The sequence below is a fragment of the Myotis myotis genome, unplaced genomic scaffold (assembly GCF_014108235.1).
Source record: "Myotis myotis isolate mMyoMyo1 unplaced genomic scaffold, mMyoMyo1.p scaffold_m19_p_18, whole genome shotgun sequence".
Taxonomy (NCBI): Eukaryota; Metazoa; Chordata; class Mammalia; order Chiroptera; family Vespertilionidae; genus Myotis; species Myotis myotis.
Window position 1 is genome coordinate 17,008,748 of NW_023416322.1, and position 15,213 is coordinate 17,023,960.

The 15,213-nt window shown below is 36.9% G+C and overlaps 1 protein-coding gene across 1 annotated transcript in view; it reads right to left on the reverse strand.

Annotated features, from left to right (window-relative positions):
• The window catches only part of HMCN1 (hemicentin 1), a 377,912-nt gene that overhangs the window by 104,436 nt on the left and 258,263 nt on the right, over positions 1-15,213 (reverse strand). Inside the window, exons 43-50 of the mRNA XM_036343707.1 lie at positions 14,433-14,555; positions 13,206-13,367; positions 11,530-11,811; positions 10,330-10,497; positions 5,610-5,723; positions 4,951-5,037; positions 1,790-1,981; positions 29-202 (exon numbers count right to left, since the gene is read on the reverse strand). Of these exons, the coding sequence (XP_036199600.1) occupies positions 29-202; positions 1,790-1,981; positions 4,951-5,037; positions 5,610-5,723; positions 10,330-10,497; positions 11,530-11,811; positions 13,206-13,367; positions 14,433-14,555 (1,302 nt within the window). The remainder of the gene's footprint in view (positions 1-28; positions 203-1,789; positions 1,982-4,950; positions 5,038-5,609; positions 5,724-10,329; positions 10,498-11,529; positions 11,812-13,205; positions 13,368-14,432; positions 14,556-15,213) is intronic.

Sequence of the window (15,213 nt, forward strand, 5' to 3'; positions counted from 1 at the left end):
CCTCAGGCATCTGAAGGAAACTAATTACCTGGAAGAATACGAATGTTTCGGTTGGACTCTAAAGGAGTTCCATCCTTAAACCAGGTGATGGTAGCTGGAGGATATGAATAAGCTTCACAGACCAAGGATGTGGGGCTATTAAGGATAACAACAACATCTTCAGGGCTGCCATCACTATCGACACCAGCAATTGTAGGAGATACTAAAAAAGATTTAAAATTTAAAGAACTATATTTAGAAAATCTCTATTTGTGCATTTCTAATTTTCCATTGTACTTACTTGTGTAATTCCATTCTCTAACAATTTCAGAGAACAACTGATTATTGTTCTTATTCTACACAAAAGCAGTGAGAACCTCAAAAGACTCACAGGGTAATGGAAAGAATGACATTAAAAAGGAATCATGACACAATGTGATAAGGGCAATAATGGGAACTCTGGTGCAGGATATATAGAGGCATAGCATTCAATCCAATGTAGGGCCTGAGGTGTGAGGACTCCCCTCAAGGAAGGCCTCCTAAAAGAGATTTCAAAGTGAGCTTAAAGGATAGTGCTAGTTAAAAGGTGAAAGAAGGCAGAGAAATAGGAAGAGGGAACAACACATTGGGAGCAGAAGAGTATAAACAATAAGGGGCAAGCCAGAAATACTTACAGAGGATGGATTCATGGGGGTCAATATTGGAAGCAAGGGCAACAGAGACAGGTCCATTTGTTTCATAAAAGATAACGAAAGACTTTTAAAGCAGGCATAAAGAGGAGGGAGCACCTAAAAAATATATTTAGGAAGTCAACGGGTTGGACCTGATGATAGAATTTGGGGGTTATGAGAAACCAAAGTCAAAGATAATTTCCAATGTTCTTGCTTGGGAACCTAGATAAACAGCAGTGAAGCAACATAAATGGAAAATACAGAAAGATTTGCTCATTTAGGAGTGAAAGATGGTTTGTTCAGGTCTGAATATCTTGACTTTTTAGTGCCCAAGAGAATTCCCAAGAGAAATGTCCAACAAGAAATTGTATATGGAAATCCAAACCTTGGGAGAAAGATCTGGATCGCAGGTATGGATTAAAAAGTCACCCATCTATAGGATAATCAAACCTCTTGAAGTTAAGTTTATTATTTGAAGAGAATATCTGGAGTAAAATGAGCAATGAAGTAAGGACAAAACGTTTAAGAGATGGGGACTTAATGTTAGGAGACGGATTAAATAAGAGTCTATAAGAGACAGAGAAAGGGAGCAACCAAAGGTATGCAAGGGTAACTAGGGAAGAACCCTGTCAATGAGAAAGTGATAGTGTTCAAACCATTAAGAGTCCGACTGAAAAAATAACTGTTGGATCTACCAACAGTGTAGCCTTTGCCATCTTAGGTAGCAAACGTAGATTTCAGTACAGACAATTGCCAATAATGGCAGAGTCCCTCAAAGAATGGATAGGATATCTCAGGTTGAGCCCCTTTTGCTTTTGACCTGCTTCTCTTTGACCCACATATATTTATACTTTATTATTGCTTATTTAACATCTATCTTGTTCATAGTTGTGTACCCAGCATAAAACACAGTACCTAGAACATAATACGTATTCCAAATATAATGAATGAATGAATGAATGAATGTGTGAACTCATTAATAAAATAAATAAAAAAAACACACAGCAAATGTCTGCAAGCACTGGTCTTCCTTAAATAATGAAATCCTATGATAGAAATATTAATAAACATAAAAAGAAGAGAATTTAGCCTATGGTCATGTCTGAGTCTTCAAGACTTGAAGCAATGCTTCTACCTACCTAACACGTTAAGACTGAAACTTTTGCTCTTGTCACCAGCTGTGTTAGAAGCCAAACATGTATATCTTCCAGTGTGTGACACCTGGGCATTGGTAATTTGAAGAAAACGGCCACCAGACATACTGTGATGGGTGTCATCTTCTTGGACGAGCTGCCCGTCTTTGTGCCATGTAATTTCTGGCACTGGATTCCCTGTAACAAAAAGCCATTTCTGAGAGCTGGCTATGCTCACATGTCTACAAGTAACAACTGAAAGAAGGCATTTTACTCATTTGCCTTTTTAAATATCCCATTTATGAAACAATGCAGTAACCATTCATACCAAAGTAAATTTCAAACATAACCTAATGTATAATAATAATAAGCATGCTATGATAAAAATGTACAAAACTTAAAAATAATTTTCAAATGAAGATTAGTTTTTATCAGACCTTAGACCAGGGGTCGGCAAACTCATTAGTCAACAGAGCCAAATATCAACAGTACAACGACTGAAATTTCTTTTGAGAGCCACATTTTTTAAACTTAAACTATATAGGTAGGTACATTGTTATTAACTCATTTAGGGTACTCCTAAGCTGGCCTTTGCTAAAAACGTCCTCAGCGAACATACCCCCACTTCTTCTAACATCACTTCTTCAAAATAGACACTCCCAGGCCGAAAACCCACTTCTGCGCATGGGCCACGGAGTTTCAATCACACTGTACGTGCGCGCCCGCACGTGGTATTTTGTGGAAGAGCCACACTCAAGGGGCCAAAGAGCCGCATGTGGCTTGCAAGCCGCGGTTTTCCGACCACTGCCTTAGACTATTAAAATGAAATGATTTCAGAGTAAAATACACTTAAAAAAAGAATGGAGCATGTAGTTCACGATACCTTTGCTTTCATATTAATTGTTAAAATAATATTTTAAAATCTTGATAACTATATAAAAGGAAAAACATTTAATTAAATCATCTAATAAGCAGATATTTTGAGTTTATACCGGGATTCCAGCATAGATTATAGATGGGTAGAGATATAAAGTAATCATTCCTTTAATATTTATAGCCTGTAGGTAAATGTATTTTATTTTTATTTTAACATGGGACTTATGTTCAATATTAAATTTTAAATTGCTCAAAGAGATTTTTTAAAATTTATAATTTAAAACCATAAAGCAAGTTATGTTAGGAAAGATGGATAGTATATTATAGTAAAACTGGAAGACTCGGCTGTACTGGCTGTGGAGCATGCTCTATGGTCCTGCCTGGGCAGGGAAGCAACTGCCTGCCCAACTGCTGAGGACAGCAACCAGGCCTGCCCGGCTAGGAAGTCTTACCTGGGAATCCAGGCAATGATGGAGCCTATCCTACAGCTGCATGTGTACAGGGAACAAAGACAACAGTCCTGTCCAACTGTTCCTAGACAACAGCAACACCCATCCCAACCTCAAAGCTCAGGCAGTGACCTCACCCAGAGCCTAATAGAGAGCTCCACCTGGCCAAGGACACAACCAGCTAACCTGTCCAGAACTCCAAGCTGCGCTGACTGGTGAAGGGCTGTCTCTGCTGAAATAAGCCTACGAAGTCTGGAAGAAGAGAGTCTTTACTCAAATGAACAGATACCAACATAAAAAAACACATAAAAAAAACCATAAAAAAACAGTTAAACATGACACCATCAAAGGAAACAAATAAAGCTCCAATATCTGTGCATAAGGAAATGGAGATCAATGAACTGTCTGAGAAAGAATTCAGAATAGTCCTCCCAAAGAAGTTTAGTGAAGCACAAAAATGACGACTTTACAAAGTTAGGAAAACAATGCATGAACAAAACGAGAAGTTCAACAAAGGAAAAGAAGTCATCAACAAAGCCAAACAAATCCTGGAGTTAAAGAACAAATGGACTAAATAGAAGACTTTAAAAGAGTGCATCAAAATCAGACTTGATCAAGGAGGAGAAAGAATCTGTGAACTGTTCAAGGTCATTAAATCACAAAATAAGAGCATGATAAGAAGGAACAAAGGATCTACAAAACAATAAACAAAATAGCAATAGTAAGTCCTTGCCTACTACTAATTACTTTAAATGTAAATGGATTAAAACTTCTAATACAAAGACAGAATGGTTGAATGGATAAAAAAACAAGATGTCGCAATATGCTCACAAGAAACTCACCAAAGCTTTAAAGATACATATGGCTGAGAGCGAACAGATGTACAAAGATATTTAAAGAAAATGGGAATCAAAAAATGCAGGGGTGGCTATACTTATTATCAGACAATATAGACTTTAAAAAGTGGTCAAAAATCAAAGAAGGTTATTATATAATGAAAAAGGGGTAAATTCATCAAGAAGATATAACAGTAAGTATTTATGCACACAATAGCAGAGCACCTAAATATAAAAAGCAAATACTAACAGGTCTAAAAGGAAAAGTATACAGCACTACAATAATAGCTGGGGATTTTAATACCCCACTCTCAACAATGGACAAATCATCCAGTCTGAGGATCAATAGCAAAACAGAGGATTTGAAAAACACCATAGACCTTACAGACATGTCCAGAGTATTCCATCCAACAACAGCAGAGTAGACATTCTTCTCAAAGGCACATGGAACACTTTCTAGAATAGATCATATCTTAGACCGCAAAACTAGGCTTAGCAAACTTAAGATGACTGAAATCATACCAAGAGTCTTTTCTGACCACAGTGATTGAAACTAGAAATCAGCAACAGGAGGAAAGCTGGAAAATTCACAAATAAAAAAACCTGAAAATGAAATGTCTTAACAAACGGTGAGACTTTTGTTTTGGGGTAATCCCCAGTATCAGTAATGCCACCCTCCCACCAACACTCCTACTTATTTATTTGAAATGCAATTTGAGAAAACAGGAAGAGAAAAGGAGGTACAGCCTTCAACCAACAGAGAGGAAAACAAAATAAGAGGAGATGAGGCAGAGAAACCCTACATTCAAAGAGTAGATTAAAAAATTTGGTTTATTGAACTGAAAGAAAAGGCCAGTGTGTCTTTCCTTTTTCTTTCCTTCCCCTCATTTCAAATACATATTACAGCAGCTTGAATGTTTCTCAGCTAAGTAAGATATGTAGTGGAGGCAGTGAATAACCAGTGAGGGGCGGGGGGAACAGAGAAGCAGAGGGCTCAGGCCCTTACCTGTCACCTCACAAGTCAGAGTAACACCCTGCTTCTCTTTTACCTTCACATCTTCCAATGTATTTTCACCCACAATGTGAGGTGGCACTGAAAAAATACCAAACACAAAAAGTAATAATTCTTACCACAGGGCTGTTACTTTAGAGAGATCTAGGTTCATATTTTTATTTCGCTATAATTTAAAGCAAAACCCCAAATTCTCATTAATTGATTACTAGAATAATGTCATAATATTATTTTAATTCCATTTTTGTGATATATTATAAAGTAATATGTCATGAATTCAATTACATAATGAATTTTATTGTAAAATAAATCATAAAGTCCAGATAAAAATGTCAACAAATCAGTGAGTAAGAACATTTACTAAACCTTTATTTTTCCTACTCTAAGCAGCACTCCTATTAAACAAGTTATCAGAGAGTCTTAGCATATTATTGAATAATTGTGAACAAACAAGATATAAAGTTTTATCCATTTTAACCCAAATGATTATCTTCAAATCACTATAACATTGAATTCTTTTCAACAGAGTTTCCAGGGGCCAAAGAATACATAAATGTGAGATCAAGCTGTAGATAAATTCTAACTCTGGTTCCAGAAGGCACTTAAGCCAATTTGATTTTTTTTTTTTTAGATACTGCAGTTTATATAAATACCTAATACTGAAAGTCCAAAGAGTTTTCTTTCTTCACCAGCTGCATTCCTTACGACACAAGCGTACTGGCCAGCGTCTTCTATTCTGGTCTGCATCAACCGCAGGGTTCTCCCTCCTGGAGAAGCAAACCACCAGGTGACTCCAAAAGAAATCTGAAACTTTACCAGTTGTCCAAGTGATGTTCAATGTAGGGAAAATTTAGTCAAAATGCTTCAAGGATCTTTCAATGAATTGATGTCAATTTTTAAAAAAATCACATGTTTTAAGCCTATATGAAACAGAATACTAGATAATTCAGAAGAATTTCCTGGATCGATGGATAAAAAAATAAATACATGCTAAGTGACAGCAAGCAAGAAATGGAGTTTCACAAAGGTAAAGTGAAACTTCAAAGGTAAGTATATTTTAACTCACAGAGGAGATGAGGAGCTTCACTGTAAGTAGAGTACGAATGAGGATGGAGAGGTAGAAAGTAGATATGGGGGGTGGTACCATAAGCAGAGCAGGTGGAGATAATGGTGAGATGAAACTAGATGGAGTATGGTCAGACTCTGTGAGCCCTTGAAGGCTGTGTTAAGGAATTGAGACTTTGCATTCAATAAAGGCTATGGAAGTATGTAAACAAATAAAGGTCATGATCTGATTTGTGCTTTAGAAAGATAACTATTACAGGATGTTTAGAAAAAGAATTCCCAGTTGACCACTGAATATATAAAATGGGAATGTTAGAGGACTATCCCAGCAGCCCAGATATGGGTGACAATAATATATAAGGAATGGCTAAAACCATGAAGTCTGGCCACCAGTTTTCAATTGAGTTTCATGGAATCCTAGAATTATTTATATCAAAATTTACGGGGGAGGGTCACCTCATTCACTAGTGCAACTCTGTTTTTGGTTTTACATTTTGAACTTCTCTGTATTGTTTTCTTTGAAGAAAGATTCTTCATCCAAGAAATGTATATAGACTGAGAATGAAACTCTGATATGTTGAAACTCTGATATGTTGGAGTGAAATCCATCTGAGGACAAAAGAAGAGGGAGGGCCCAGCAGTGAGACTGAAGCAAAGCCTGCAAGGGAACTAAGAGATGCACAGAGACACCAGAGTTCTTGAAACCACTGGTGGAATAGAGTGTAAGTGAAAAATGTACAACACTTCATACATTTTGTAATAATTTTCTGGCCAGTATACCTTTGCTTAGTATAGCGGTTCTCAACCTGTGGGTTACGACCCCTTTGGGGGTCGAACGACCCTTTCACAGGGGTCGCCTAAGACCATCAGAAAACACATATATAATTACATATTGTTTTTGTGATTAATCACTATGCTTTAATGATGTTCAATTTGTAACAATGAAAATACATCCTGCATATCAGACATTTACATTACGATTCATAACAGTAGCAAAATTACAGTTATGAAGTAGCAACGAAAATAATTTTATGGTTGGGGGTCACCACAAGATGAGGAACTGTATTAAAGGGTCGTGGCATTAGGAAGGTTGAGAACCACTGGCTTAATACCTTGAATTCAAACTAAAAATTCAAAATGATTAAACATGAAATTTTCATGTAAATATTCACCAAACCTAAATTTGTCAGGAGTTTCTATCTAGTTTTTGTTTTTTAAAATATATTTTTGATTTCAGAGAGGAGGGGAGAGGGAGAGGCAGATAGAAACATCAATGATGAGAGTCATTGACTGGCTACCTCCCGCATGGCTCCCCACTGGGGAACGACCTGTGACCTCCTGGTTCATAGGTCAATGCTCAACCACCGAGCCACACTTGGCCGACAACTTTCTGTTTTTTAAACACAACAGGACATCATTGAGTTTTCCTGAAAGCAACCTTCCCATCCTCAAACCACTAAAAGGTGAAGTTAGTATCTTATTTAGACAAACAAAGCTGATCACCTGAATTGTGTCTTTTTTCCTAACTGAATTTACATAAGCAAAGACTTATGTTCATTAGGAAAAGATTCAAGCACGGACTGCTACTTCAGATTACAGAAACCATAATATAATTCCAGTTGAGAGCTATTAAAACAGTCCAACTTTTATGAGTCATTGCTGGCTCAGCAAACCTCAACCTCATGGGTCTCATGATCTTTCTTTTTTCCTGGTCTTCTCACTTACTCCAGTGGGGGGAAAAGGGTCTGACAGTTAGTTATACTTATACAGAGACGTTTCTTGTACCTATTAAATTTTTATAGCAGTTATCTCTTCTTGGCACACAACTTCATAGCAATGAGAGAGACTTCGCCAAAGCACGGCTTCTAGAAAAGCTGTACTTAACGTCTCAGGAGGACTAATCTTAATAAAACAGAAGTGTGCAGTAGATGAAGGACCAAGCAAGTCACATGCCATTCATTTGATTCTCATTCATCTATTGCACAACACACATCAGACCATAAAACTTCAATGACTCCTTTGGCAGCGCCACAAGGTGAAATTCTTTTACTGTGTTCACTCAGGGATTTCCAGCTGCTGGTCAAGCAGAACAAAATGAAAGAAAACCCAACCACCACTTGGGCACATCTGTAATAAGCCAGAGTACAGCGCTCTAACCTGCCCTGTCATTTGTAGGAGCTCGAATGTAGTTATTATATTTAGTAAGAGTTCCTACTTTTTTTAGCCAATGGGAATTAAGGGGGGAAATAAAGTAAAAAATCAGAATAATTTCAAGATAAGAAGATAGTGTGTTCAGGTTTTGGGTAACCAAAATGTAATAAAATCTTGGCCATTACTATCATTTCGCAAGACCAACAAGGCCTGGGAGTCCATGAAAATAAAAGTATTAAAATGAGGACCCAGGACTGTCTCCCAGAATAGGAAGACCACAAACCTTTTACCACGCTGTCTGCGGTTATAACAACAAATACACATTGGATGCTTACCATATAAGCAGGCACTGTGCTAACTGATTTACATATATTGACTCATTTAATCCTTCCAAAAACCCTAAGAGGCAGATTCTATTAATACTTTCACTTTGTGAGTAAAGAAACTAAAGGTAGCAACATCAAGGAACTTGCCTGAAGTCATAAAGTTAGTGAGTATTATGGGCAATAAATAGGTTAATAGCAGATTTCACTCCTCATCAAGACCCTGTCCTGTTATAGAGTCGGGTCTTGGAGAAGCATAGGGACCTATGGTGTTTAGACATCATTCAAACACTAGAAAGGACTCTTTTCTGAAAAGGCTTCAAAGGGGGGGAATTTAATTTTTGAACCAATTTAGGGGCAAGGAATTCACTACCTATTAAATTAACTCATCTTGACTTTAAACAATATATATTTTTAAAGTTCTTTCTATTCAGACCCAAATTTGACCTTAGAGTCTTCCATACACCGGCATTACTTTCTACCTCTGGAACTTGACAAAACCAACTATTTAGAATTAATTTTCACTATGTAACCATATGCACAGGGTTTATTTTTCCAGGTTCGATACAACCAGACTTACATTATGATGTAATCATTAACTATCATGGTTACTTTCCTTAAAAAATAATAGTCAATAGATCCTTCTAGTTTTCCTAATAAGTGAGTTAAATCCAGAGAACAATTGGTCTCTTACTTTTCTTACCAGAGACAATGTATTTTGTTAATGTGGCAGAATATTGCATTTACTTTCCTGATAACCACATTATACTGTCATTGCACAATGAATGAATAACACAATTCAGAAAGCTTTTCATATGAAGAATCACCTTAATTTTCATCCTTGGTTTTTGAACTTCAGTGCAGGAGTTTATTTAACTTTTATTTTGTTAGGTTTAACTCAAAAGTTCACGAGGTATGTTTGAATTTGGGTTGTCTGCATTCAACACATTAGGTATTCTTCTAAGTACCCAAGCTTTCTATTAACCACAGACTTGGCAAGAGAATCTTCTTAGTGTGTCCAAGTCATTACTGAGAGGGGTCAAGTGCAGATTCCTGTGGCATGCCCCAAGACACCTCTCTCCACGCTTAATTGACCCATAAAGGAGAAGCTAATAGATTTTCTTATCTAATTAGATGAGGACTAAGCTGAACATCTCTTTTACAATAATCAAGTCTTAGCTCACAGTAAACTATTCTATCTCGTAAATATAAAACTCAGAATAGAGTCATGAATAAGGTGAAATACTTGCTTATGGAAGTATACTACATAACAGGTATCTCTCTAGACTCTGGTTTTAATTTTAGTATTTCCTTTCATTTTTTACTTTTCAAACTGGTTGGTTATAGTGTGACTGTTCTGATTATCACCATAATTTTTAAAAAATATATACATTTTTATTGATTTCAGAGAAGAAGGGAGAGGGAGAAATAGAAACATCAATGATGAGAATCATCGACCGTCTGCCTCTTGTATGCCCCACACTGGGGATTGTGTCCGCAACCCAGACATATGCCCAGACCAGGAATCAAACCATGACCTCCTGGTTCATAGGTCAATGCTCAACCACTGACTCACACTGGCCAGGCTGACATTACCATAATTTAAGTCATAAGTGACTGCCAGGATTTCTTTTGTAAAAGGATCTAGAGGTAATTTAGAGATTCTCCCTTTTTCATATAACTTTTTAAATATTTTTTCTTAATATGATCAATGGGTATTATAGTTAGAAGCTATATCAAAAAGAAATATAAGATAGGAAGAAATGAGAAATGAAGGAGAAATTGTGGCCACATGAAGAGAACCAGGTTATGAGATTATGAGAAGTCCTACTACCTGAGAGAATTCTCACAGAACTGCTAAGGCTGATGGGCCACCCGTCTTTAAGCCAGGTAATGGAAGGCAAAGGAATGCCTGAAGCTTCACAAGTCAGGGACACGGAGTTCTTTTCCACCACACTGATATTTTCAGGTGTCCCATGGTTTCCTATGATGCTCGGAGGGGCTGTAAGACAAAAACAAAACAAACAGGAAATGGAAAGGATGGTAGCTAATCTATATCAAACACCAAATCCTACACAGTTCATTGTTAATAATACGACTTCCATGTTTTGGTCAACAGTAAGCAAAATGAGTAACCACATCAATGACATTAATAGTCGTAGTAGTAGTAGTAGTAGTGTAGTGTGACATCTCTGAAGTACATGTTACTTCTTCCCCACTGATTGCAATAAATGACTTTGATATTCTTATTCTAATAGAGGTGAGTGGTTTTCTATGAGTCACTCATCTTTGCTGATAAATCTCTAATATGGATTCGTGGCCTTTTTATGGGCGGAATTTTTTTTAACAAATGATCCTAATTCTAAAAATAAAACATAAGGTAACAAAAAGATACTTAAGATGGATTCCTTTTCTCTTCTGTGTTCTGATTTCATGAGCTTTGGCTCACACATTAGCTGCAAACTACAGGATATTAATACTGTACTTTGTGAGAGCCCTATCTGGATTCAAGTTATCAGAATGTGTCTATTAAATTTACCATTGCTTCTATGGACCTAAAATGTGCAATCAAATTATATAGGTATCCCTGAGAACGGATATGTTTGGTCTATTCCTAATGACATTTATGACTCATTAATTAGAATATTAAAGCTGACTCATGGCCAACTGATGCTGCGTCAGTAAGCACTAAGGAGCCTAAGTTTATACTAGCCAAGATAGCTAATTTGGAAAACAAGGAATCAAAGAATATTAGTTGAGATGTCACTGAACAAAAATACTTGCAGATGACCATTATCTATCTCACTACATGCTTTCCTAAAAGTCTATCTAATATATGCTTATTTCAGCAAGGTAAGAAATGGGAGGTCAGGCACAGAAGGATAAGTGATGAGACTGATCTAGAGAAGTGGTGCATATAGAGAAAATAACAGCCTATACATAAAACTCAACACTCAAAGCCCGCATCTCCCATCCAGGATACTATAGAGTATATCAGCCAACGAATAGACTTACTGAGCTTCTTTGTACTTACTATGTACACTTAAGTCATATTTTCTGTCAGTCATTCCTGCTACATTTATGGCAACACATACATAACGGCCTGTGTCAGAGACATGAACATTCTTCAGCTGAAGGATGCGACCTTCATCCAATATTTCCATTCCCCTTCCCTTGGTCAAGGTGCGGCCATCTTTTATCCAGGTCACTGTCGGCTGAGGAATACCCTGCACCTCACACTCCAAGGACACACTCTTCCCTCGAGTCACAGTAATTTCAGTAGGGTGGCTGCCACTGTTGGATATGGTTGGTCGAACTGGACACAAAATAAAAGAGAGAGAGAGTGAGAAAATAAAATAGGAAACATTTTTTCTTTAAGTTTTATTATTGAAATTTTTATCAAAGTTAAATTCTTTTTAAAAATGAGATTTTATTTTTTTAGAGCAGTTTTAGGCTGATAGCAAAACTGTGCAGAAAATACAGAGTTCCCATAAACTCTGCCCCCACACAAGCATAGCTTCCCAAAATATCAATATCGTGGAACATTTGTTTAAATTGATGAATATACATTAATACACCATGATTTCTCAAGGTCTACAGTTTATACTATAATTCACTCTTGGTGTTGTACATTCTATGGATTTTGACAAATGTATAATGATATATATTCACCATTGTAACATTATTCAGGATATTTCACTGCCCTAAAAATCTTCTGAGCTCTTCTTATTCATCCCTTCTCCCCCCAAAGCCATGGCAACCTCTAATATTTCTTTATTGTTTTATTTTATTTTTCGATTACAGTTACCATTCAATACTATTTTCTATTAGTTTCCAGAGTACAGACAATCATATACTTTGCAAAGTGTTCCCCCTAATATTTCAAGTACCCACCTGGCTCCATACCTAGTTATTATAATATTATTGTCTATATTCCCTATGCTATACTTTTTACATCCCTGGGACTATATTCTGACCACCAATTTGTAGTTCTTAATCCTTTCACCTTATTCACCCATCCCCCGCAAACCCTCTCCCCTCCAATACCTCTGTCTGTTCTCTGTAGCTATAAATCTGTTTCTATTTTGTTTGTTTATTTTGCTCTTTAGAGTCCACATATAAGTGAAATCATATCTATTTGTCTTTCTTTATCTGACTATTTCACTTAGCATAATATCCTCTAGATCCATCCATGATGTTGCAAAAGGTAAGATTTTATTCTTTTTTAGGGCCAACTAATATTCCATTGTATACATGTGCCACATCTTCTTTGTCCACTAGTCTATTGATGGGTACCTGGGTTGCTTCCATATCTTGGCTATTGCAGATAACATTGCAATGGACATAGGGGTGCATATATTCTTTTAAGTTAGTGTTTGGGTTTATTTGGATATATGCTGAGTTGAATTGTTGAGTCCTGAGGCAGTTCCATTTTTAATTTTTCGAGGAACCTCCATACTGTTTTCCACAGTGGCTGCATCAATCTACATTCCCACCAAAAGTAAATGAGGGTTCTCTTTTCTCCATATCTTCACCAACTCTTATTGTTTGTTGATTTTAAATTCATTTTGATGTCAGAAGATTAACTGCTAAAGAAAGATCGAAGACTAACAGAGGTGGCATGTTATACTGAGAGCTGGAATTCTCCATTGTTTTTAAATGAGGTGTGTTTGTGTGTGTTTGTGCGTGTGTGTCAAATCAATCACTTACTATAAACTTGCAGATTATAGTCTTTCTGTGCAGTTCCAGCAATATTTGATGCCACACAGGTATAGAGCCCTGCATCAGATTTTTCAGCCATTGAAATCTGTAACTGTCTGCCTCCAGATAAAGTTCTGACCCGCTCTGTGGAGTCAGCCAGCACCAGGGAGCCTACAAAGGAAACCAGATGACAGAACATGAAGCAACAATACAAAGTTTTGTGCTTACATTTTCAGTTAAGTATATGTACTTAATTTTTTTTTACTTCTAGTTCAAGTACCTCAAAGGCAGATGACACTGTAAAGTAATCCTACACATAAAAGAAGGAGGAGGATAAGGAAAAGAATTAGGAGGGGGATGAACAGAAGGAGGGGGGAAAAGGGGAAAAGGAGAAGGAGGAGGAAATGTTTACCAAGAAAATCTGCAAAATTTTGGTAAAATTTCAACCACTATTGCATTTCAAAGAAAACATACTTAGAAAAACAAACAAAATAAAATCTTAAAGCAGGAAAACAAAAATGATTTTTTAAATCAGCTAAACATTTAGATGATCTGCCAAATACTTTACAGACCCAAATAAATATCTGTCAATGAAATAAATTGAAAATCTGTCCAACTGCAGAATTTAATCTTAACACACATTACAAAACTGTCACAAAGACAGCAAAAATGCTTGCTTTAGATAATAATTTTAATCCTATTTTAAAGAAAAATAGTAGTTCTTTGAATGGTGGTTTCTTGATCACTGCAGATACTCTGTAGTGCATTTCATTAAAGAACAATGCAAATTTTTTCCTGGGGGGGCATTTAGTCTCAAAATTGAAGATTTTTAGCTGGATAGTGCAAAAGCGCCACATTGCACATTGAGTTTTTTAAAAATATATTTTTATTGATTTCAGAGAGAAAGGGAGAGGGAGAGAGAGATAGAAACATCATTGATGAGAGAGAATCAGTGATTGGCCGCTTCCTGCATGCCCCCTACTGGGGATCGAGCCCACAACGGGGCATGTGCCCTTGACTGGAATCAAACCCGAGACCCTTCAGTCCGCAGGCTGACGCTCCGTTCACTGAGCCAAACCAGCTAGGCTGAACACTGAATATCTAATTATGCTGCCTAGTATTTTAGTATGCAAACCCTCAGAAAGTTTGTTAATAAATTAACATATTTGTCAGATAAAATGTAAATTCATCTAATATTATATTTAATTTTATAAATGTCACAGGATGAAAACTGACCTTTCTTCTGCCAAATGAGATGTGGGGGAGGAATACCACTTGACTCACATAATAGACTGATGAGATTCCCTTCAATGACTGTAAGTTGAGCAAGTTCATTAGAGCCATAAATATTTGGTGGTACTGAAAGGTTAAAAAAAAGAGAAAGAAATACAAAATACTATTTTCACACTCATTTAATTTAAAATTTCCCCAATACTTTACATGTTTTTTTTTAAAAAAGGTTAGCATTCAAATGACACAGAAAATAATTAGCACTTGAGGCTGACATATCAACACCACATTAAACGTCCACTGAAAGACATCCACTACATACGTAGAGCAGACTTCCCATTTTCACCGGCAGAAACCTAATTATCAAAATATTGAGAGAAGCATACAAAGAAGTGAATTTGTTTTAGATATTTAGATATCTTGCATCAAAATGCTAAGTCACTTACCAAGTATAAACTTTCACCTAGCCAGATTTAATATCGCAGAGGCTGAACAGAATCGGAAAGCAAGAGGCGTATAATACACAGTCAAGAATGGAGACAAGGAATTGGATCTAAGAAACGGGCCTGTTATCTGTACTCGACTGCAGAGCCTGCCTCCCACACTGGCCTCAGCTTCTCCTTGGAACCTTCAAAGTGAATCCTGACTACCCATGCCTGTCCCCGAGGCTGAGCCGGACTCTCTCCTGAGCCACTTCTCTGGTTGCAGTATCATCAGGCAGCAGATGCTTGTTCTCCAAGCTCCTGGAAGTGGAGGAGTGGGAGAATCCTCCTCACCTCCTGAAGCA